The sequence below is a fragment of the Rosa rugosa genome, chromosome 7 (genome assembly GCF_958449725.1).
Source record: "Rosa rugosa chromosome 7, drRosRugo1.1, whole genome shotgun sequence".
Lineage (NCBI taxonomy): Eukaryota > Viridiplantae > Streptophyta > Magnoliopsida > Rosales > Rosaceae > Rosa > Rosa rugosa.
The window spans coordinates 24,474,589-24,498,649 of record NC_084826.1 but is presented as its reverse complement, the minus strand read 5'-3'; the positions used below and the strand labels follow the sequence as shown (position 1 = coordinate 24,498,649).

Here is a 24,061-nt window from a genome sequence, read left to right as displayed (position 1 = left end):
TCAGAGCCTTCTGAAATGAAAGAGGATATCAAGAGAAATGTCAGCAACTTTCTTCTCCAAATTAATTTTGACTCATTTACTATATACTAAAGCTCCTGCACTATTCATTTTACTGTTCACACAAGCTGGAAATGACTCTTTTGCCCTTCAGTTTAATGAACTGACACTTTTGCCCTTCAGTTTAATGTATATAGAAAATGCTCAAGTTTTAATTTGTTCAGGGAGCTTCGATTGAATATAATCAAAACCACGAAGTCTCCACCTTTTTCGGGAAGCATCTGTGAAAGCCGAATTCAACTTTTACACAGTTCCAGCTCTGGCATGAACATCGACCAACATCTGTGAAAAGCAGTTCCTTATGTTTGATAAGATTCAATATTTTAAATATTTAACTATGCTTCCCTTCTTTCACAATGATAGGGAAACTAACACTGAACCACCAACATCATCAATGGAGATCATCAGTAAGGAGAAGAACGACTGAACTGCCAGACCACTTTTTGTAAAAACATAACTAGAGGAAGCAACTTTTTGGACATCCTCCACAACATCTGTACTGGTGGCGATGTTACCAGGACATGATCTACTTCATCTTTTGTTATAAAACAAACTTAATTTTTAACAAATGATCACGTCAACTATATTTTCTATGCTTTTAAATTTAGTCCTTAAATAACATTGTATTAGCTCCAAAACTCGCGGCAAAGCGCGGGCACAATTTCTAGTCTATTCTAATGATGATCCACATGAGGTGACGTTAGAAAATTTACATCCGCTCGTCTCATCAGAACCTATAGAAAAGAGCTAGCTTTCTTTCTCTCTTTTTCTTTCGTTTTTTTTTTTTTTTTTCCTCTGGTTGTATCACGGATCATAAACCATGGCGAACTATTCCATATCTGCTTTTAGTTATTTGTTTAATAAAATGTTAATCCCTAATAACATAAGAAATAGTGATAAACTTTAATTTGGCAAATAAAATATCATCCCTAATAACAAAAAGCAGAAAAGAGCCAACTTTCATTTACATGCTACTTTAGGCAATTAGAGATGGACATTTTTAACAATCACAACTATGATTACTATTCTCATTCCGCAGAGCTGTACAGAAAAATTGCACATCATATATGATGATCAAGTTAGTCAAGTTAGCAGTCAGGAACTACAGGACGCGTAACAGCCATTCTTGATTCAAGCAGCCTGTGGTTCTCTGCTCTTGTTCTATGTACCAGCATGGAAGTGGAGTGAGTATCACGTAGCTTGCTTCGAGAGTCTTCTTCCCTTGCTTTTCTTTTCAATAATTCTGTAAATTGATGACAGAATTTCAATTAACCAAGTTGCATGAATTTCATGTAGACATTGACTAAAACAAAAAACTTGCTTATTAATTTCAAGAGCACAGGAATATATTACAGGTAAATGGAAAACAAATTTACATACATATATTATTTATTTATTTATAATATACCCAAAATGGAAAAGGAGCAGTTATGAGATATAGCTAGGATAAGCATACTTCATCAAGGGCCGCTTAGTGGACTGAACTAATTTTCTATTTCTCCACATCACAAAATGAAAAATCACCGCCATGGAAAACAGATATACGAAAAAGCTCACCTAGCAATACTGTAAGTTCAATTACTTTAAAAAAGGGGTCGCTGTGCACACCACAGCTCCCACAACTATTGGAAATTCTGGTATAATTGAACCTTATGACCATCAATAATTTAGTTATTTCAGATGGCTCTCGGCTATAAAATTGGCTTGTGGCTCGAGGGAAGTCTGTTGTAAGCAGCAATTATAACTAGTCAAAGTAGATTTTTCAGAAACTATAGAGAAAGCTCCTTTCATGTGTGGTTTGAGAAATTTGGCAACAATAACTTGGCAAGGACTTCTTAAAAACCACATAACATTCTTGCTTCATGATTTGTTCGTTTTGTTTTGCTTAGATTGTTTTGTTCATGTACTGTAATTCAAACACAAGGTTTGGAAATGTCAAGATATATAAATCAGTTGTAGTAAGTTCACATTTTTACTTTGCAACATGTGAACCAAGTAAAAAGGATACAAGAATCCATCCTACATGTCTTTCACAATCTAGGATTAATTTAACCAAGTAACTTGCATAACCAGTGATAAGCCCTAAACTAGAATATTAGAATGAGATCAATTACTCTGTTGAGCCATCAGGAAACAAGCACCAACAGTACTGTATTGGAACTGGATAATTCATGTTGATTGGTAAAAGCAAAGCATAGATTCAAAATAAATAGAATTATAGTCAAAGAAATGTCTGCATACCGATTCTTTCATTTATAATAGAAGCATATTCAGTTCCACCACTTTTCTGTGCAAAACAGGATATATCGAGATACATTTGGCTTGAAGGTCGTACTCTAGCATCCACCATCCACTGCAATACCTGCAGAGAAACACCAGTTGAGAATCAATGTATATAACTATATAAGCATAAAGGATGGTAATATGAAACTTCCATCAAGGCGTTGATAGCCACAAGTATCATTCTCCCTAATCCCTATAGAAGCAAACAAAGGTACATTATGCATGCAAATCACAAAGAATTGGTGATTTATTTTAAAGCTCATAGCTTCAGTTGTCAATCAGGGTGCTTCAGCCAACCGTTCAACTGGTAGTTACCCATATTCATAACTTGCAGATTAATCTCCATAAAGAGAAAGTTTCAATAGCTGAGCTGACACCAGCGTGAGCACATAATGAAAGATTAGTCGTAATTTAAATTCTGTAACTACTAAAACAATAAGGAGCCTCAATGCATAACCTGCATAAATTATGCAACAGCACTATCAACTAAGAATTGGGTATTCCCTAAGTATTACTTATATAGACTTGGATTTTTCGCCATCATGTCATTTCTGTGAATAAGGAAAATAGCTAGATGCAAACTACTGCTGCAGAACTTCAAAAAATCAGAAATTGGAAATTGTACTTGTCAGTTACCTCAATATATTTCCTCCAACTTCCAACAGACAAAAGATTCTTCAACAAAATTGAGTAAGTATCAAAGTTGATATCACCATTGGATGCAATTATCTTGTAGAACAACTGTACAGTGAGAAAGAGAGGAGACAGAGAGAGTGAGTTAAAATTGACAGCAATAACGACAAATAACCCACAGATAATCAAAAGCTGTTGTTATATGCATATTGTTCAAAATGCAATGACTTCATTAAAAAAGGAATGTGTTGCTAACATAAATTTGCAATGTGCTGATTAAAAAAAAAAACATACATAAATAAATCTTTATAGTAGTGTGGTATGGTAACATTTAGCCATTAAATATTGGAAAATGCGAAGGTACCTTCATCATAGCCTCTGTCTTTCCGCTTCTTCCCATAATCTGCAGAAGCTGATTCTTAAGCCCGACTGAAAGTCTAGGGAATGAGGGCTCTATTACCTTAATCAATTGTATTGTTGTTCTCCAATCTTGTAATCTTCATTCAAATTTCAATTATCAGTTTCTTATCAAGAATAGATGAAAGGGGATATGCCAAAAGCATAGAAGCTATAATACTTCAGTGAATTAATTTTGAATAATTGCAAACAGAGCATAAAACTGAAGCAGTCAGAAGTGGACCAACATATCAATCAAACTCGGTTCAGTGCACTATCGTAACGACAACCCAAGCAATATATAACAAATATCCTTAGTAAATACATCTGTTCATATATTTATAAGGTGACTGAAGGAAACACACAGAAGTCAATGCCTAAGTTTTCATGATACGCTACAGAATTGATGCATAGTGGATCAAACAAGGAAAGCACTCTATTCGGGAATATCTTACAAATAAATATAGTAAGTATAAGAATATAGTATTTTATCTAACCTAGTTAAGACTATCTCAGTTGCAATATATTGAAGTATTGTAAGTTGTTAGCTTACTCGCTAACATTGAATAGACATGTGTAATCGTTGAAATATAGTGCCAAGTCACTCATCAAAATCGTTAAATCCAGACAAATGAAACATCACTTTGTCCCTATCACCTCAAAATCATTCGTTCCAGATATGCACTTGTGGTACAACCTTGGCCAGAAAAGCATTTCAACACTACTGCAACTGTCTCATGGATTACACGTGAAACACAGTCTTCCACATTTCGTGATGTATCAACTAAGAGTAGCTATCACATCATACAATGCTGTCTATTATATAAGAGTACTATTTCCATATATCAAAGCTACAAATAAATAGGCACACAAGCTAATTTAATATTTTTGATTTTTTTTTTTTCAGAAGAGTTTCAATGTTTAACTAAAACCTTTGCAAAACAGAACTCCATGCTCTGCAAGGTAATGTTGTATCAGGCACCAGAAAGAGGTTTCTTCTGAACTTGTCATGTTTCCATATTTTGGCCACTCTAACCTTACATTCTAGACTTAGGACGTGGAAGAGACTAAATGGCATCAAAATCAATAGGATTATCCAAATACCATTTACTTGTTTTTTGTTAAGAAAAAAGAAAGAAAGAAAAGAAAGTGATATCTATGGAAGCGCTTATTACTATCACATAGATGGATAGAAATGAGAAAATCAGTCCAACAGAAGAATATAGACATGTATCCAAGTTAAGACCAGGTACCAATTAACAATAATAGGGGAAAACCGAAAAAAACAAACAAATAAAGAAACAAAAAAAGAGTGCAACTCACAAGCTACAAGCCGAAACCATTTCAAAGAAAATGGCATCATTGAAAGGAATTTCTTTTTCTCTCATGAGTTCTGCCAGAAAAAGAACTCTAGAGGGATGGCCTCCTTTGTTAAAAGCTCTCATCAAAGCTGAACATGCAATAGCATCTGGTTGGATGCCATTTATTTCCATTTCTTGAAATAGCTCACAAGCCTTTTCCCAATTCTCTGATATACAAAGAAAAGAATTAGTTCCAGAGGTACTCCATCCTATCAATGTCCAGTGTCCAAGTACATCGGTATAACTCAAAATCTTACCTGCAGCACTATACGCATGTAACATTGCAGTATATGTAACTACATCAGGAGGACATCCAGCCATCTTCATTGAGTTGAATACAGATTCCGCTTCCGTAAGTTGGCCCTGCATTTTTGTAATGAAGAAATGTTAGACAATAATATATGACATGTGTCACAACTCACAAGTAACAAATAATCTAAAATGGCAACTTGATTAAAAAACAAAAAAAAGAATAAGAAATAAGAAAAGAAACAGAAAAATTGCCTTCTTGTTGTAGGCACAGAGCACAGATGAGTAGACTTCTTTGGACATAGGAATTTTCAAATCCACCATTTCATCAAAAAAGGTTAGTGCCTCACTGTATTTTGACATCTTACAACAACCACTTATCAACACATTGTAAGTAACAGAATCCGGTTTCACTTTCTTCTTTCTCATAGATTGATACAAGTTTATAGCTTTCTCATGTTCTCCCAAATTCATATAGCTCCCAATAGCCGAATTATAGGTAATTGTGTTCAATTCAATGCCTCGTAGCTTGGCTGCTGAAAGTATGGCATCAATTTTCACCTTCTGGCCACATTGTCCACAAGCAGCCAAAAGGGTACATATTGAGACAATGTTTGGATGAATTCCATCTTGCTCCATCTCACGCAAGACCTCAACAGCTTCGGCTAATAAACCACTGGATCCATAGGCATTAATCAGTGCGTTGTAGCTCACAAGGTTTGGCTTCAAGTGGTTGGCCTTCATCCTGTCAAAAACTTCCCTAGCCTTCTTAGGATGTCGTGATCTTCCATAAGCATTGAGTAGAGATGTATAAGACACAACATCTGGCCGAAAACTACTTTTCTTCATCTCATTAAATACTGATGCCGCCTCTGTGCACATCCCATGTGAAGCATATGCACCTAATAGTGCATTATAGGAAACAATGTTAGGTTTTAGCCCTTCTGCAAGAATTGTATTAAATACGGCTGTGCAGTTGTCTATCTGCCCGCTCACAGAATACAAATGAATGATGCTGGTGAATGTTACGATGTCAGGGCGACATTCTGCTCCCTTATCTCTCATGGAATTGAAAATATCAATGGCTTTCCCATACTGTCCAAGCTTCACTAGGCAATATATAACAATATTGAGGGTCGTTGTGTCTGGACGGATATTTGTTCCCTTCATAAGTTCAAAATAAGATAAAGCTTTTGAATATTGAGCCCCAGTTTTGTATGCAGATAAAACAATATTGTGAGTCACAAGATCAGGTCCAACTCCATTATCTGTCATTTTCTTGCAAACTTTTAAAGCTTCTCTCCAATTTCCACTAGATCCACATGCATTGATCAAGTTGTTATACGTTGACCGACTAGGAGGGATCTGCACATACAAAGATAGGTCATGAAAATCTCTTCAAGATGTGATGTCAATTAATAAAGATCAATATTACTGGACATTGGATCAAAGGAATACCACTCATCAAGAATATTCTTCATCAGTCATAACTATAATACCCAGACCATAATTACAATAAAGTTTGCATGCACTTGAGCAATATCTGATTCAACCAGCACAGAATCTTGGATTCATAAAGATATATGTCACTGGATGTGGTCCATCATATAAATTTTCAAAGGAAGCTCAGTATGATAGAAGGAAGGAATGAAAGTTAAATGATAAAGCAATTAATCAAATGCCATTCAGCAAGCTTTGAATGTCAACAAGTTGAGACATGACTCGATTTTTATGGACTGTGCGGACTCTAAGATAGTCCTTTCAAATCAGAATTTGGAAGGGATCCAATGGTAAGATACCAGTAGTAATTGCAATTGCAATAGTAACATAAAAGGGGTACATGGCAACTTGAGCAATCAGAAGTGGAGACATAACTAAATCAACAATCAAAATCCAATCTAAAATTCAAAGCAGTGAAGTACGTAAATGACCCAGAACAACATTAAGCATTCAACACAATATGATTCTCAATGCGACCAATAGTATCATGCAAACATTAAGTTAATTACTGCAATAACCCCCTTCCGAAAAGAAAACAGAATGAGTGGTCATTTCATGTGATACTACACACATTTTCTACCATGCATCATTTGAGAAGTCAAAGACAAAAGAAAGTTGCTCACATCAAATCACACCCACTAAGATTGTTTAGGGAAGAGGAATACAAAAATTACACACAGCTGCACGCAGCATGTCATCCATAATGTTCATAGCCCAGCGCCATTGACCTGCTCGACCATGTGCATTGATAAGAGCATTGTAGGACTCAGCATCAGGCTTGCACCTACCATAAGTTCATTGTGCCGATATTACTTGTTATTGTTAGTCAGAAAATACATGGGGAAAGCTTACAAAAGATAGAATTTAGAAGCTCAATAATTGTTTGTTTCTCTCTATATTCTTTGTACGTTTGACTTCATTGACGACAATAGGAGTACTTTACTTGATTATCGTGAGAGAACCACAACAATATGTCTGGTGTTTAGTTAATACTGTTCACATTTTCTCTGGTTTGCAGTTAGTTACTACTAGCTTTCAGATTACCTCTATACAGAGAATGCATTATCTTCACCTAATCGAAAACTTTAACCAAAGGGGGAAAACAAGAGTGTACCTCCATTCTTGCATTTCGAAAAACAAGCCGCGAGCTTGATCAACAAGATTATGCCTAGCGTGCAATCTGATCAACATGTTATAGATATCAGTGCGAGCACAGTACTTCTTGAGGGTCTTCATCCACCGGAACACTTGCATACAGTGCTCCACCGAACCCCTCGCCGTCATTTCCTGCAAATTTGAAGCCAAAACAATTTCCAACTTCACAAACCCAATCGCAAACAATTCTCATCAAGAATGGCGAAGCTTACTCTAATTAGGATGGGGAAGTTCTTCCTGGCGAAGCGTCCGACCCATCGATTGAGCACGCCGTCAATGTCGTCACCGCGACGGAGCTGATAGACCCGATTGACGACGTCGGAGACGGCCCAGTCCTTCTGGAAACGCTCCGTTTCGACGCGTAAGCGGTGGTGTTTGGGGATGTCTCGCTTCCTGAAGCCGCCGATATGAGTGGAGAGGTGGTGAGTGCCGCTGTCGTAGTCGACGGAGACGTGCTTCTTCTCCTTGAAAGCAGCTGAGTCGCTCTTGTTGTTGTTGTTGTTGTTGTTGGGCTTGTTGCAGAGAATTCGGGTCTTGGACTGCGGAAGGTGGAGGAGGGGTGGCTGGGATACTAGAGTGGCCATTGGGACTGTGTGCATGGATAGTTCAAACAGAGGCGGCCATTAGAGAAGAGAAGAGAGGAGAAGGAAACAGCTGAGCCGGACTCGGATAAAATGGCAGTGTTTAATAGTAGTACTAATTTTGTGCTTAACGCATTGTTGTTACTTCACTATAAGACAGTTTAATCTGATCACGAGGCTAATTTTGTTGCGGATCGTCTAGCTTCGGAAGCGCATACTTCTCATCATCCTTCTGTTTGGTTTTTCTGTTTTGCCCATTTTTGTGTCTCTAGCGTTTCAGTTGAATCAGCTGTGAGGGGGTGTGGCTAGTGGTTTTGTTTTCTAATTCTAGTTTTGTTTTTCAATCATCAAAAAACTATAAGACAGTTTTGAATACACTTAACTCACTATTAATAATCATATTAATTTGCAAAAAAATTATATGCATTAATTTATTTATTTTTATTGAAATTGTGAGGGTACTGTCACAAAAAAAAAATGGTAAGTAACCAAGAATGGAGATATAGACTTTATTATCGATTTACTTCATGGCACAGCTCCTATCTCTCAGGCATCTTACAGGATGGCTCCAGCTAAATTGAAGGAGTTGAAGACTCAGTTGCAGGAATTAATTGACAAAAGGATTCATACGACCTAGTATGTCTCCTCAGGGTGCTGTTTGTTAAATTAAGGATGGCACCTTAAGACTTTGTATAGAATACAGGAAGCTGAATAAAATTACAGTGACGAATAAATATCCTTCATTCCTTTGCCCCATATTGATGATTTGTTTGATCAACTGAGGGGTGCGGAGTCTTTTTCAAGATTGACTTGAGGTCAAGGTACCATTAGTTCTGCATAAGGGAAGCTGATACAGCCAAAACTGCCTTCCGGTCAGGTTATGATCATTATGAGTTATTAGTTATGCCTTTTGGACTTACTAAGTTACTAATGCACCTGCTGCTTTCATGGACCTCAAGAATAGGGTGTTTCACCCATATCTTAACTGTTTCGTGAACATGTTTATTGATGATATATTGGTTTATTCAAAGAGAGAAAAGCTACATGCAAAACACTTGAGTCTTGTACTGAAGACATTAAGGAACAACCAATTGTATGCTAAATTCAATAAGTGCGAATTTTGGCTTGATAGTTCTTGGGTCCCGTTGTCGGGATAATGACCATTAACACAATTTTGGGGTTAATTAACCGCACTTACCCAAACACTCTAAGAGATTGTCCACTTACACAATATTTTATATATTTTTTGCCCTAATACCCAATTAAGTATTTTTTTTATTACTTTTTATTTATTTTTAGGACAATTTTGTCATCTCCTTCTTTGTCACTTAGAGAGAGAAGTCATCGGAGACCTTGCCGGAGAGGTCGGGAAGGTTAGATGGCACGAGCTGGGGTTAGACGACACCGTTTCGGACGAGGCCGCCGAGGGTGGGTTAGCTCCGATGTAGGAGCAAGGCGGTAACAGAGACGAGTCGCAGAGCCCTTCGTCGACGGAAAGGCTTCCTCGCCGAATTTTCTGAGCAAATCCTCAGATTAAGCTCCTTGAGGTCGACGAGGGAGCCGAGAGAAACTGGAGGTGGAGATCAGAGAGAGAGAGAGAAACTGGAGGTGGAGATCGGGGAGAGAGAGGGTACCGGTGGCGTGGAGAGTGAGGAGAGAGAGAGAGAGACTGGAGGTGGAGATCGGGGAGAGAGAGGGTGCTGACGGCGTGGAGAGTGAGGAGAGAGAGGAAATAGTGGTATCTATACAGTTTCTTAATCATACGAAGGGCAAAACTGTCATTAAATGTTAAATTGAGTAAATAGGAGTAAGAAACTCATAGTGGAGTAAGTGAACGATTTTTAAACTCAAATTGTATAAATAGTCATTATCCCGTTTGTTTATGCTTCTAGACAGTTGAAGCCACATGAATTGAATTACCCGACACATTGAGCTTGCAGCTATAGTATGAAACTTAAACTATAGAGACATTATCTGTATGGAGCCCAGTGTCAAATCTTTATAGACCATAAAAGCCTCAAGTATGTATTTTCACAGAAGGAGCTAAATTTGAGGCAAAGGAGGTGGATGGAGTTAATTAAGAATTATGATTGTACTATTGAATATCATCCGGGAAAGGCCAATGTGGTAGCCAATGTGCTTAGTAGGAGGGCCTCCATGTCTTTGTCATATTTAAGGACAGTTCGGGTTCCACTTTTGTTTGAGTTACGAGCTACAGGTGCAGTTCCTAGCAAAAATAAGTGCAGTTCCAAGTCATCTGCTTCTTCTGGTTCTCCTCAAAAATGCAAAAAATGTGAAAAGCCGGCCAGTTGCGAGATTCCTCTAGCTAATGAGCGAAATGCAGTGGTGTGCAATTCTTGTCACATGCATTGTCATCTCACGCTGATGGAACACTTGCTTCTACACTATTTCTTCCCAAATTTCTTGTGTTTGAACAGTTTGGCTGTAGTGCCAGGTCTCCTTGCCGCAGTCACATCCTTGCCTGTATTCATCTTCCCTATCTTTCCTTTGCGACCACCTGTGGATCGCTTACTGTAATTCTCTTTGTTTGTCTTTCCACTTATTTCTGAACGGTCTTTAAAGGATTTAATACCATCAGATTGCCTACTTCTCATAGCACGTTTCAGTCCATCTCCACCCCCAGAAGATATACCATCAGTACTAGGGCTTCCATTTATGTGTTCCTTCACCCTTTTTCTTTTTCTATGTTCCATTGATCCATTTTTCTCAGGTAAAGGACCCAATTCCTTGCGTTTTCTATTCTCCATCCTTTGAAAAAAGAGTTCATCAGTAATAAGCAGATTTAAAAACTCAAAAGTACAATTAGCATATGCCCACAGGTGGCTGTAAGTTCTCTTAGAACTTCAGAATGATATCAGACCTGTTGGTTGAAGAATCTTCCTGCTTCATATCTGTTTCTGCGGTGGCAACTTCCTTGGAACTTTTCTTGTTATCACGGCGGTTCTGCAATAGATGTGACAGTATAACCAATTTCTCATGTCATCCAAAGGAACTTGATTCAACTTGGGAGACGCAATAGCAATAGGTAAAGCAGAAAATGAAAATTACCTCCAGAATACCCTTAACAAAACCCTTGTATTTATCTGGTGTAACTAACTCAACTCCAGCATAACCACACTTCCTTAACATAATCTCCATTATGACTGTGACCTATAGATAAAAGGATCACGATCAAGTTCTGACAAAGTAAAAAGATTCACAAATATAAAAGATTCACAAATATAAATGAGTATGGATTTGTATATTGAGCATGTTACAGACATGAATATCCTTCTGCATTCGTGTAGCCATTAAAAGCATTCTTCTAAGTTAGCACGTACCTTTTCCCTGAAATGGTGTCTCGAGACGGGGGACCAGGGAAGAACTGCAGTGACAATAGCTGGTAGAAGATTTTGCAGACGCCTAGTTTCTAAGCAAGATACTAGTACTTTCACAAAGCCCAATACAGCCTGTCAAATGTGTAGCAACTAATGCATTAACATTTCCTGCCCCACAACAGAACTCGTTATCATTACATGAAATGAATAGCTATAATCTATCAACACTCACTTTGATGACTTCGAGAGCTTTGCCTTGCAGCAAAGATAAAAGAGAAGGAACAAGCTCAGGTATAGAAAGGCAAATATCAGTATCTTTATACACCAGCACCGATAGCACAGACACTGCTCCACTCTTTATGTGAGGTGATGCACTGGAAAGGTATCCCATTATCTGAAAATTGAAAAAAGGCACTCAATAACCATAAAGAAGAAGAGAAGCAGATTGCAACAAAAGACTAATTACGTCTAAGACTTATTACTATTTACTATACATTACTATATGGCCTTTTTCCAGGATGTAGTACAGTCTGCTAGTATTGATAATTTTCGTCCACACGAGCAGGGTAGATAAATAGCCTCATCCAATATTTCAAGTGAGATAACTGAAGCACTTACCATGTTAACTAGTTTCTGGTAAGGTCCGTCTGAACTGAGACATGATGAGTCTCTTAAGCCAGATCTTATGTTGAGGAGTATATCATAGGCTGTTTTCCTAGCTTTCTCTTCGTGGGACTGCGTATCAAGAAATCTATTAGTTACTAACAGATGCCTTGTATCATGAAACTTATACCCAATGATTAATCCAAAACTCATTAAGAGGATGATATGTCAACTCCATATTGAAGAATCGTGTGTGTGTGTGTGTGTGTGTCAAAGGCTCACAAATGAAGCGACTCAAAAGGGCAAGCTACACCCAGTCAAGAAGATGGAACAACATAAGAATGATAATATGTGAATATCTGTTTTAAACACTGACAAATGGATATGTAAAAAGAATGAGAGGACCATTAAAATTCTCAAAATAATTCTTACATCCTTTAACGTGACTATGATTTCATTGAGAATAAGAAAAGCCTTTGCATTTTCCACCTCTGAGTCTATCTGCAAAATCATTTACAATAGAAAAACTTCAACTGCCAATAAATGAGCGTAGTATGTCAACAGGGTGATTACAATACACTGAAAAGTATGATGAACATGCAGAATTCAAAATACTAATAATGAAAAGGTTAGAATTTGGAGAAAAGGAAAATATTGGAGAGGAAAGACAAAAAAAGATGTTTTCATAGCTAAAAGGCTTAAGACATCAGATATTTGGGAAATTGATGCCAACTGCCAAATTCTTTGATGTAATATGCCAAAAGCCATGTGTCTGGCTATGAAGATACAACAAGAATATGCAGATATATAGTATTTATCTCTTAGGCTTAGTAGGCCTTACTTTAATCTGTATTGTGAAAGTGTAATTCTTGTTCTCCATTGTCTGTTATTATGTTATTGTATTTATTACCAAGACTTCATATAAAAACAAATAAATAAAGAGTAACACATTACTCAACCCCTAGCCATCTTTCCTTCCGCCCTAGCGAAAATTCCAGAATCTAGAAAAGAGGAAGATCAGGGAGACTAAGCCCAACATCCAGTTACAGTTGACACTAATAACCGATACCCTATACAGAAAAGGAATCAAAACTAAACAAGATTTAGAATCAAGGGAACCATATTTTAAAAGATGTTAACTGGCACTATACATTAGCGATGGGTGCATAGGTTTCTTCTACAAGCAATAAAGAATCACGCAAGAGAAGAAGAGTTGTTCCCGAGAAAGAGCTAAAACATGCACAGCACATATTTTCTTGCCGTCATGAAATAAGCAATTGAAAAGCTGCATGTCTTCTTTAAACAAACCAAAGATCTACAATTATCAGAAGCAATTGCATAAATAGAATGTTTCTAAAAGATGAATATGAGTCACATTGTTAACCTTCAAAGTATTAATCATTAAAGTCTGGAAACAAGCAAATCGACTCCTTAGAGATACAATATCACCCGGACATTTCAAACCAAGTAACAGATCAATCAATTCGGTAGAGCGGGAAGAACAGAACCAAGCATGTTCCTGCAATATTCATAACAAGAAGGGATATAGCTCAATCGCCTGGCAAGAAGTTTATAAAAAAATGAATTGAAAAGCACCAAGATGCCAATGCAAACCTCTAGAATTCTGCTCAAAGCATAGTATGCTTCACGATTTGCAACCTCCTCACTGGTCTAGATACAAAAGTTGATGTATCATTCTTGAGTAATAGGGACAATACTTATAAAACCATAGAAATAGAAAACCGTAGAATAGAAATGTCAACTATACCTCAAAAGTGTGTTTGATAAAGGTATAGATTAGATCAATAAGATCTTCCTGGGCTCCTTCAACTAGAGAAGAAGCTAGTTCCATTGTCACACATCTGTTGATTAGTAAAACAAATATAAATAGTCATCATAATCCAGTTTTGTTATATCTTATCCGAAGTAGAACTTAGCACAAATGTAGCAATCATAGACTATACTACAGCTCCATTCTTATAAAAAAAATAGTCTGAAAATCCTGAAGCCCAGATCAAATCCTATCCCACAAGAGGTCATTTTAGCTCTTGTAGACATCTGATCATTTCTAGATACTTCAAATTATTAATAAGCATTGCCATACTCACAACACTCCTAATTCAAGCAATTTGGATCTTGCTTCAGGGATTTACATGGCCTAGTGGAAGTGATTTTGAATATAGAACTTCAAACCAGCAGAGGTAAGATGCTTAGCTACAGGTCTATGTTTCCTTTTTTTTTTTTGAGAAGAAACAGCTTTTTATTAAAAAAGCAAAAATCGAGATACAGGGAGGCGGACAAGGAGTCCGCTTTAATGATCTAAAGAGGGCAGCTAGGGCTATAGGCCTAGCATCTCGTCTAATAATACTAATCAAGGCTTAGGGGCTTATACTACAGCTGCTTGCCAGTTAAGTATAATGGAAGAAAGATTATAATCCTTGAATTCCTTAGAAATAGAAACCCATAAGGATGCCCAGAACTTTATGTCCTATATATGAAGCATAGAAATATATGTTTATAACAATGATTATAATCCTTCTATGTTTCCTTTCAATGAAATAAAATGATTAATGTTCAGTGAAACAACCTTTATGTCCTATATATGAAGCAATGAACTTGGGGTTAAACTCATTTTTCCTCCCAGTGTTTTGATCGAAATTCCTTTTTGACTTCTGTGCTACAAATTAGTATATTCGGTCATGTGTTTTTAAACAATTAGGATACGTGTCACTGCTGCCAAATTTCACCAAACTGACATTAGAAACGCAGCTGAACTAAACATCCAGCTCAGTCATCTTTTCCTATGAGTTATGAGTACTCAATTGAGCCTCTGCAAGTGTGCAGCTAAAGTACAATCTTTAACACCAATTGGATGGAATTGGGTAAAAGTGGCCATAATTTCAGTGTATACAACCGAGTGAATTTGAAACATACAGAGGAAGACTAAAATTCAAAAAATACAGGGATGGCAACAAATTCAATTGAACCCATAAACTTATACTAGAACGACAAAACAATGACCAATCAGTGTCTAATTATATAACCATAACGCAACAGACAAGACTCACTTATGTAATCGTTGACACTACCTAGCACGTAGAACATAAGTATATAGCTTACCGCTGTGCATTTTTCTCTCTGGTACTTCGATTGTGCTCTTCTTCATTGCCCAATGAATTAGTATGACTCTCCACCTTTACAAATTCATTCCTACCATCCATGAGGTGAAACTTCTGAAGTACTGATATGAATATCTTCTTGGCAATAGAAGAATCAGCTACCGAAGCCAAGCATCTTATAGCATCCTGGAAAATTGAAAGAGTAATTATGTAAGTCAATATTCTATTGGTTTTCTCATTATTTAATACCACCAGAATACTTATTTACAGGTATAAAGTAAAATACTGGTTTTCTAATATCACATCTAAATCCAACACATTGTCTAACATTTCCAATAATATCATGTAGCAGATTTTTTTCAAAGACATTATTTGTTTTCTAAATATGAAGCAGTTCTTAGTTTGACGTCTACATCCAACACATATTTCACATTGCCAATAAAATCACATAGCAGACTGGAAACTGAAAGACGGTCATCATCTGATCCAACCTACTTTGTTTTTCAATGTGAAGCGACCATTCAAAATCGATAATCTTAAAATAAAATACATAAACAAAGAATTAAAAATTTTAAAATTTTTAAAAAAATAAAAAAAAATTAAGAACCAAACCCTCCAAAAGAAAAATCAATGGAATACAAAAGTAATGTCTACTAGTGGATGAGAAGTCCACCAAACAAGCACATCAAACTATTATTCTTTTTAAAACACGTAACTTCATCCTATCCGTCTAGCTACAGCCCAAAAGCATGCGACAAACTCACAACAAACCAATCATTCTTCATTAGTTATGATTTGTTGATTTTGTTGGTTTTTTAGCCTCAGTGCTTACAAGAACACAATCCCTTAATGAGGGGTCAGTGCTTCAAGACAATGAGTTTTAACCATGGGCTCTGAAAATTCAAACAAATTTACATTGATTCTCTCTTCCCCGTATATCACAGCACCAAAATAGGGCTCGCCTTTGGATTAAAAACCCAAGAAAGACATTATACTTAATTACTAGCGGATCGACTTAATTAAACAAGACTATTGAATCTAACAAACCATTAACAGAACCACTATAATCAATTTCCATAGTCTAAGACCGATTAATCGCATTTTATGAAATAACAGTTTGGTTCATTTATGAGTTGAGGCAATTTTCTGTGTACCCCTATTTAATGGTAAATCTAGGCAAGTGTACTCATTCCTTTAAAGGCAACCTCATGAAGAGGGTTGCTAACTTACATGGTAGGCCACATACGAATTAAACCTCTGTCACACTGTAACAAGGCTTTAAACCCTTTAAAGAAATCATGATAATACCATATAATTAAAGAAAAATAACTAACGGGGCAGAAGGTATGAGTTGGTTTATTGTATCTTATTATACAATTCAAATAAGTGTGTGTTTCCTTGCTAAAAATAAAAAATAAAATAAAAAATCAAGAACTCAATTGTCTTCTCAAAAAAAAGTTGTTGGCTACAGTGATAGACTAGAAACAAGAAAAGATAATGACAGTTTGTTCAAAACTGTACCAAAGTGGGATCTAGTTCAAAACGGCATAAAGAAATCGATATATTTAGCACCAGGAATAGTGGGCACAGGACAATAAATTATACCACCTACAAATGAGGCCATTGGCCTCATAATGTAAATGAAACCTGCTTCATCTCATGTCAGGGTGATTAATGTGCACCAACTTGTGAAGCTTTAAACAAGGGATGAACGGAAAACCTTTAAAAATGAACGCTTCTCAGGTGCTGAACCAACAAAAGAGTCTATGAGGGCCTGAAGCAACTCAGCAGAACACTGTGCCACAGCCCTTATGTTTTTTGTCGCAGTTTTCTTTGAATAAGTGGGTATATTTCCCAACTCTGGTACAGGTTTGATTGTTGCATCAGCAGCACCAATTTTTTGGTTAACCAGACTTTTGTTCTGATTTACAAGAGCCTACAGAAGAAAAAATATATCAAAAATGTAATATGAAGAGTCAATACAACTACGACAATTCAAGTGGATCAATTGAGAAACATCACCTGCAAGGAACATGCAACAGTTTCATGCATTAAAGAATCCTCCTTCAGAAATGTTACTATAACCTCAGCCAGAGGAACAAAATTTTGGTACATATCAGTTGGATGGCGACAAAAAGAAAGTAGCAGTCCCCACAAATCACGAGCATGACCCTGTAGAGCTTCACGGGTTTTAGACTTCTTAGCTGGAAGAGAAGCAAAAGAAAATATGAATTCCAGATGTTGGTATTACAAAATTGACATATGAAAGTTTAAGGAAGCCATCGAAAAATTTAAGATTAAAAAAATATATATATGTCAGAAAATCAGATGCAATAACTTGGTTTGAGATGCAAGCGCGCGCGCGCAAAAAAAAAAAAAAAAAAAAAAAAGTTCCTCATTTCCATGCATCTTTTTCCTTGTCCAAAAATCATAACTAAAATGTTCCTATAATGAAAAGCGTAGAATCTATAGTTGCTAAAAACCAAAGTTCTTCTTAAAGTTTTTGTATGCCCATTGTGCCATCAAATAAAAGACAACCAGATCTGAAAGTTTTTTTTATGATTTGGGTCTTCCAACTTCAGCTTCCTCATATATTTTCTTATATCTCTTGTGTAGCTGCTGGACTTTCTGGTCCAGTTTATGACCTTAAAAGTGCAATCAAGTACAAAGAAAGTACATAAGACAAACATTGTGCTGAGAGGGACCGTCATAAAATGTACCAAATCTTAAGGGATTGAAAAACTTATGAATAAATGGATAGTAATTTCAAAGAAAGTAAAACATAGGATATAAAACGCCTGAGGAACACAAAGGAAATAACTTAGATGAAAATCATGAATGTAAAACCCTAAGAAATAAGAACTATAGGAATAGATAGACAGTTTGGAATTTAAAGGGAATAACTCAATCCGTAACTTCAGTTTTGCATATAACTTATGTATCCATAAAAACAAGACAAACACAAAATTTCTATTAAAATCAACATCATAAATATGTAGACCATTGGTTTTGAAGAAATTTTGCCATCAGATTGCACACCAAATTCGCAAGGCATTGTTAAAGAATATGCCTCTAGATTATATATTATATATCAGGCCGTTTGCAATTTTGCATTTTGTACAGAATCATCTGGCATTAAAATTGAAAGAGTTACTCAACACAAGATGGAGACACCATCGATGGATACAAAAGGAGAAAAAGAGATGAATGCAAGAAACAGTTGGTAAAGTTAAGCTTTTTGAAAATAGACTGTAGTGCAAAACTCTAGGAAGCAGGCAGGATCATATGCAGACAAACTTTTACTTCACTCATTTTCTCTAAGACAAGCAGAAGAGAAAGAATAGTAAACTATGTACCTTTACTGCTGGCCAGATGAAAGGATTTTGCAAGAGGCATAATATGGTCCATATAGTATGCCAACGATGCTCCAACAACATAATTTTTCAAAATAGGTACCAACCAAATGTTTACGCAGGTGAAGTCACCACCATTAAGTGATACAGGTACAAGTTCTAATAGCCTCTCAGGTCCCATAGCAATTACTGCAGTTCCAATACATTTCTGAAGCTGCATGGATATGGAGATTTTTATAAGATCCATGGACTAGATGTACATTTCATTTACAGATCGACACGAATATATATATATATATATATATATATATAGAGAGAGAGAGAGAGAGAGAGAGAGAGATTCTTTTAAGAAATTGTTTCCCAAGCGGTAGAGAGAATATGGACCGTTGAGATGCATCTCAATGTTTCTCACCTATTGAGCTTTATTTCTTTTTTAATTTTCAATGGAAACAAGACTTTATGCCTAAGAATAAAGAGAGAATACAGCAAGGGATGCATATGAATGTTGCTCAACTATTGTGCATTTCATTTGGTATCTAATCTAACAGCGAATAACGGAGTTCTCAATAAACAACCTTTTGAGAAAAATTAAATATATGATGCATCCAGCTGTTGTGCATATCAAATGCTCATATCTAATTTAATAAAGAATGGGGAGAACCCCAGCTCCTCTTTTAACTACAAGCCATCTCCTCTTCTCTTCTTCTCTTCTTCTCTTCCTATTCATTCTGAAGATGTACACTAACACCCCACCAAATCAACAACAAATTTTCAATTCTCAACTGTTTTTACAAATTCAGTGATAAAGCAGACTGTCCATACAATTAACCTTCCCACCCACATAGTACCACAAAAGACAAAATGAACTATCATTTTCAGACAAAAACTACTTTGGAGGCAACTACCCCATGATCATAAACTCTTTCACACTAGCATTTGAAGTAAGAAGTCAGCAAGAGTTGGATCTAGGACCAACAAGAAACAGAATATTTTGGATTTGATAAATTCAGCTCCGCTCATGTCTAGTGTTCAAGAAGTATCTTGAGTGGTCATTTTTGTACCAACACATAGCAAATAAAATAACTTACATGGTCAACTTTAGATTTGTCCGCGCTAGCAATGGTCATCAACTCAGCAAGTTTGAGAATAATACTTTTCATATAGATATGGGACATTTTTCCTATAACCAAAAACACATAAGTACCAATTAGAAATTGACTTATCAGTAAAAGAAACAATGTAAGATACAAACACTCGAAAACACTTCTGACCAATTGCAGAAAAAATAGATATTATGGACACAAAGTGTGTGCAAGGTCAAGAATGTAGCTGACTAAGATAGCAAAACTTAGAAAAGTAACAAGAATTTCTGCGTATAATGATCATGAGAATCACCAATTCATACATACCGAGCTTGAGGAACAAAGCAGATATAACATCCAAAAGATGCTCGTCGGGCAGTCCTTTACAAGAGTTAAGACCCTCCTCAAAGATAGCACATATTGATCTCAATGCATTTGATTTTATAATATTTTCTCCTTCATCTTCAAAAGGTTGGTTTTCATTAACCAACAAACTACTTAGATCCACATGTTGGCTAATCAACTCTTTCAAAATAGCTGAAGAATGGGATGCAGTCCTAGCCTCAGAAGTCAAAAGACCTAGATCAGTAAAGTTGCCATGGATCAGAGAACCACTATTAACAGTATCCGCATTTCCATAAAATTATAACACCATAACTCTTACAAAAAGAAATTATTGAAGTATGCAAGAAGAATATACAGCTCTGATAAGGGTTTATTAAAAGATATGACATATATGAATTATTGGGTACCCCAACCAACATGTAAACAAAAAATCTTCAACTTCCAGGCACAATTGCAATGCACATAGTCAAATTCTAGTTTAAGGTTCATCAACAGATATGCCTTATACACTTCAGGATATGTATATATTCAAAATACAATTAACAAAAATCTTAAAACGAACCAAGCAAACAATAAAGAATGCTTAAGATCTATCAAACTGGGGGAAATAAAAAGTATTTTTCTTATATGAGATGGCAAAGACAGAGACAGACAGAGAGATTGCAATAGGGACAAATCTGTTGCTTCATATAAATGTGTAAAAGATGCTAGCCGCACTTAAAAGCCGAGTACTCTACCGTTGAGTTAGCAACCCAAATAAACAAATTAGAATGTGTTAATATTTGTTTCATGTTAGCATTGAAAAAGGCCAGCAGATGACTGTGGCATCATCATATGGAGAAGGGCATGGTTGTGTATTTCAACTGCAACACGGTTTTCCGAATAACTAAAATGAAAATAAAATTTGGCAATCCAAAGATATTGACATTCATAACATAGCATCCAAGTATACTACGTGTCCAATTATAGTAAATAAAATATGAAGCATACCTGCCACAGAGCCACAAATTAGCGGAAGATTCGTGATCCATGATGTTGATTCACCAGTATGTAGTATGCCTATAGAATATTTTAACAAGGTTGCTGCAGACATGACAGTATCTGAGGGGTTCTTATTTGCTAAAGACACATATGAGATGAGAGAAGCTATAGTCTCCTCGGTCTTTGAGACAATGGCATCAGCTCTTGAAATCTCAAAAAGTACTTCAATAATTTGGAAAACATGCCTTGTGAGTTCTGAGAACCGCGGACCCAGAAGTTTATTCATTTCTGAAAGAAGTTTTGAGCTGACTTTTGCTGAGAGAAAGGGAACAATAAGCTTCACTACATTTAGCATGTGTAGGACATCTAGATTTTTAGGTCCATCTGAAGTCCGCGAAGCACTTAACTTAACTGCCAAAGGCATAGAACCTTTCAGCATAGAAAGTATCAACTTGCTCGCCTCCTTGATAACACTGCGGGACTGGAGTGACTTAAATACATTCTCAAGACAGTCTTGCGAACATTTGCGGACCTACAACAAGGAAAAAATCTTAATCAATTTCCTTTTTACAAGTAAAGGATTATACAAGGCACAAAGATTCCTACATCACAATGTCCAAGTGCATCAGCTGTATAGTACTCCCCCCACTTGCAGAGAGGCTGTTTACATTTCATTCACCTCCAAATCACTTAAGAACAACCTCGCCATTGCACTAGGCTTTCCCTCTTCAATATATAAGATTGATCTTAAGTTACTTTCACTGATTTGTCATAAGCGATTGATATATGTAAATGGTCACAAAATTGAGTTTTCTACAAAGTACCAATCTGTCTGGCAAACCCTCGTTGGTGCCTAACACCCAACTCTATACATTTCGAACCCAATCTGAAAGTTCTATGCAGTAAAAACCAACTTTAAACTAACCCTTCTTCCTATCTGAGTGTAATTTTCTACTAAATTTAACCACCAAGAAAATTAGAACCAATGCACAATAGCTACCTTAGGTCTTTTATCAACGGAGAACTTGAGCAATGTCTGCAGCCCCAATTTGATGGATTCCCAATCCTCCAAATCACAAAAGCCAACCAAAGCACCCAAGCACTTGACCACAGCCTTAACGCCGGTCATCGTCAGCCGGCCCTCCTCTCTTTCCAGAAGCTCCACCAGCATCGACAGCGCCTGACCCGCCTTGGCCGACGAGATGCTCCGAGGCGGCACCAGCGGGAGCACCAGGGACAGAAACGACAGCAGCGCAGCTACGGCGGTAGGGTCCGTGGTCTCGGACGACATGTCGTCGATGGCGGAGATGGTGGCGGCGAAGTAGGAGGGCGGGGTGAGGGGGAGGGACTCGGCGGCGAGGATGGAGCGCATTGCGGCGGCGGTGGCGAGGAGGTGGTGGTGCTGCGGCGCCGAGGACTTGGAGTAGCGGTCCATGAGCTGTTGGCAGATGTCTGCGCCATCTTTGAACGGCTCGGCCTCGGCGTCGTGGTGGTGGTGGTGGTGCTCTTCCTCCATGGCCTTTTTTGTTCAGGGTTTTGGAGAGGTTGGGAGACGGAAAGGGTTTTAGACATTTTTGGTTGGTGGATTTTTTGGGTTTAGGGAAATGTTGGGTACCCGACCCGCTTAGGTCTTGGGTTGGGTCTCTCTCTTCTTTTTTTGTGGTTACAAACGGGACCTAAAAGGCCCAAACATAAGCCGAACAGAAACCAGGGGGGTCATCAAAGATGATCAGCCCAAGATCATGAATAATACTATTCTTCGCAACTGCATCAGCAGTCATGTTGCATTCCCTAAAGATGTGAGTAAGCTTGGCATTCTGAAAGTCAGATATCATCAAGGAGCAACCAGCAAGCAGGGAGCCAAGGGGATGAAGGGGAGTACTGGACTTTTGCATAAGTTGAACTAGGATAGCAGAGTCAGATTTAATCTCTAACTTAGAAATGTGATGCTTTGAGGTTAACTTTAGACCATAAAAGAGACCCCAAGCTTCAGCATCTAAAATTTCACCAATGCCAAGATTATTTGAAAGTCATCAATCCAATTGCTAGTATGATCTTTGATCACCCCTCCAGTACTAATCTTTCCAGCAGTGGAGACTCTAGTACCATCAATGTTCAACTTAAAGCAATTTATAGGAGGCCTACTCCAAGACAGCATAGTGTAGCTATACATAGTGGCATTACTAGCCTTGGATTGGGCACTGATCCATTCTTCAACATAACCCCAAATGATCTTCTCATGGTAGACAGGCATAACAAAACTAGGATCAAAGATCACCTTGTTCCTCCATTTCCAAATAAACTAGCAAATGAAAACAAATAAACTGCACCACTTAATATTGTTTCTGACTCTAGTATGACAATGAAGCTGAGCAGCCACCCAACCATTCCAATCCAAAGAGAAAGAGTTGAGAACGATACCATGTTGAAGAAAGGGTTTCCAAATAGCCTTAGACCTGTGACAGTCTCTAAATAAGTGAAGAAGGCTCTCATCAGCAGAATTGCAAATAGGACAGACATATATTGGAGTGAATCCTCTTCTAGCTCTTTGCACATTAGTGAGAATCTTTTTATGAAAAACAGTCCATACGAAAATTTTCAACTTAGAATGGCAGCTAAGATTCCAGATCGCATTCCATTGGGTAGAGCTGTCAAATACGACACGACTCGATAATACGACTCGAAACCCGCACGAAATAAAGCGGGTTGAACCCGCACGATTAAAAAGCGGGTCAGTGGTGGGTCAACCCGCCATGACCCATTTAATAAATGGGTCGGCCACGGGTCAACCCGCCAACACGAAGTGAACCCGTATAACCCGATTGTGCTATGTTTCTTCTTGAAATTTTGGACGTTCAGAGTATTTGATTATAGGATTAGACAATTTGAAATATTTCGCTTTTTAATTATTGGATTTAATTATTTATGAATTATATATAATTATTTATATTTTTCGTCTTGTGGAGTTTTTAGTGAATTTAATCAATTTATGCATTTTTTAATTAAATGGGTCATATTGTTAACG

The 24,061-nt window shown here is 37.1% G+C and overlaps 2 protein-coding genes across 2 annotated transcripts; both read right to left on the bottom strand.

Annotated features, from left to right (window-relative positions):
- Positions 1 to 941: 941 nt before the first annotated feature.
- Positions 942 to 8,378, bottom strand: LOC133722183 (pentatricopeptide repeat-containing protein At2g41720). Its single transcript, XM_062149003.1, has 10 exons — positions 7,847 to 8,378; positions 7,594 to 7,766; positions 7,158 to 7,263; positions 5,235 to 6,344; positions 4,988 to 5,093; positions 4,693 to 4,897; positions 3,338 to 3,470; positions 2,977 to 3,081; positions 2,299 to 2,419; positions 942 to 1,300 (listed from the first exon to the last, which is right to left on the bottom strand). Exons 1-10 carry the CDS (start codon positions 8,231 to 8,233, stop codon positions 1,146 to 1,148), a joined length of 2,601 nt encoding a protein of 866 aa, XP_062004987.1. The 5' UTR covers positions 8,234 to 8,378; the 3' UTR covers positions 942 to 1,145.
- A 1,664-nt stretch (positions 8,379 to 10,042) lies between these two features.
- LOC133721362 (uncharacterized) lies at positions 10,043 to 22,593 on the bottom strand. The gene is made up of 18 exons (XM_062147948.1): positions 22,037 to 22,593; positions 21,046 to 21,568; positions 20,038 to 20,289; positions 19,717 to 19,808; positions 18,632 to 18,842; positions 17,298 to 17,479; positions 16,996 to 17,211; positions 15,277 to 15,461; positions 13,925 to 14,018; positions 13,771 to 13,827; positions 13,541 to 13,675; positions 12,589 to 12,657; positions 12,172 to 12,288; positions 11,786 to 11,947; positions 11,557 to 11,685; positions 11,285 to 11,386; positions 11,097 to 11,179; positions 10,043 to 10,984 (listed from the first exon to the last, which is right to left on the bottom strand). Exons 1-18 carry the CDS (start codon positions 22,550 to 22,552, stop codon positions 10,621 to 10,623), a joined length of 3,489 nt encoding a protein of 1,162 aa, XP_062003932.1. The 5' UTR covers positions 22,553 to 22,593; the 3' UTR covers positions 10,043 to 10,620.
- Positions 22,594 to 24,061: the final 1,468 nt, after the last annotated feature.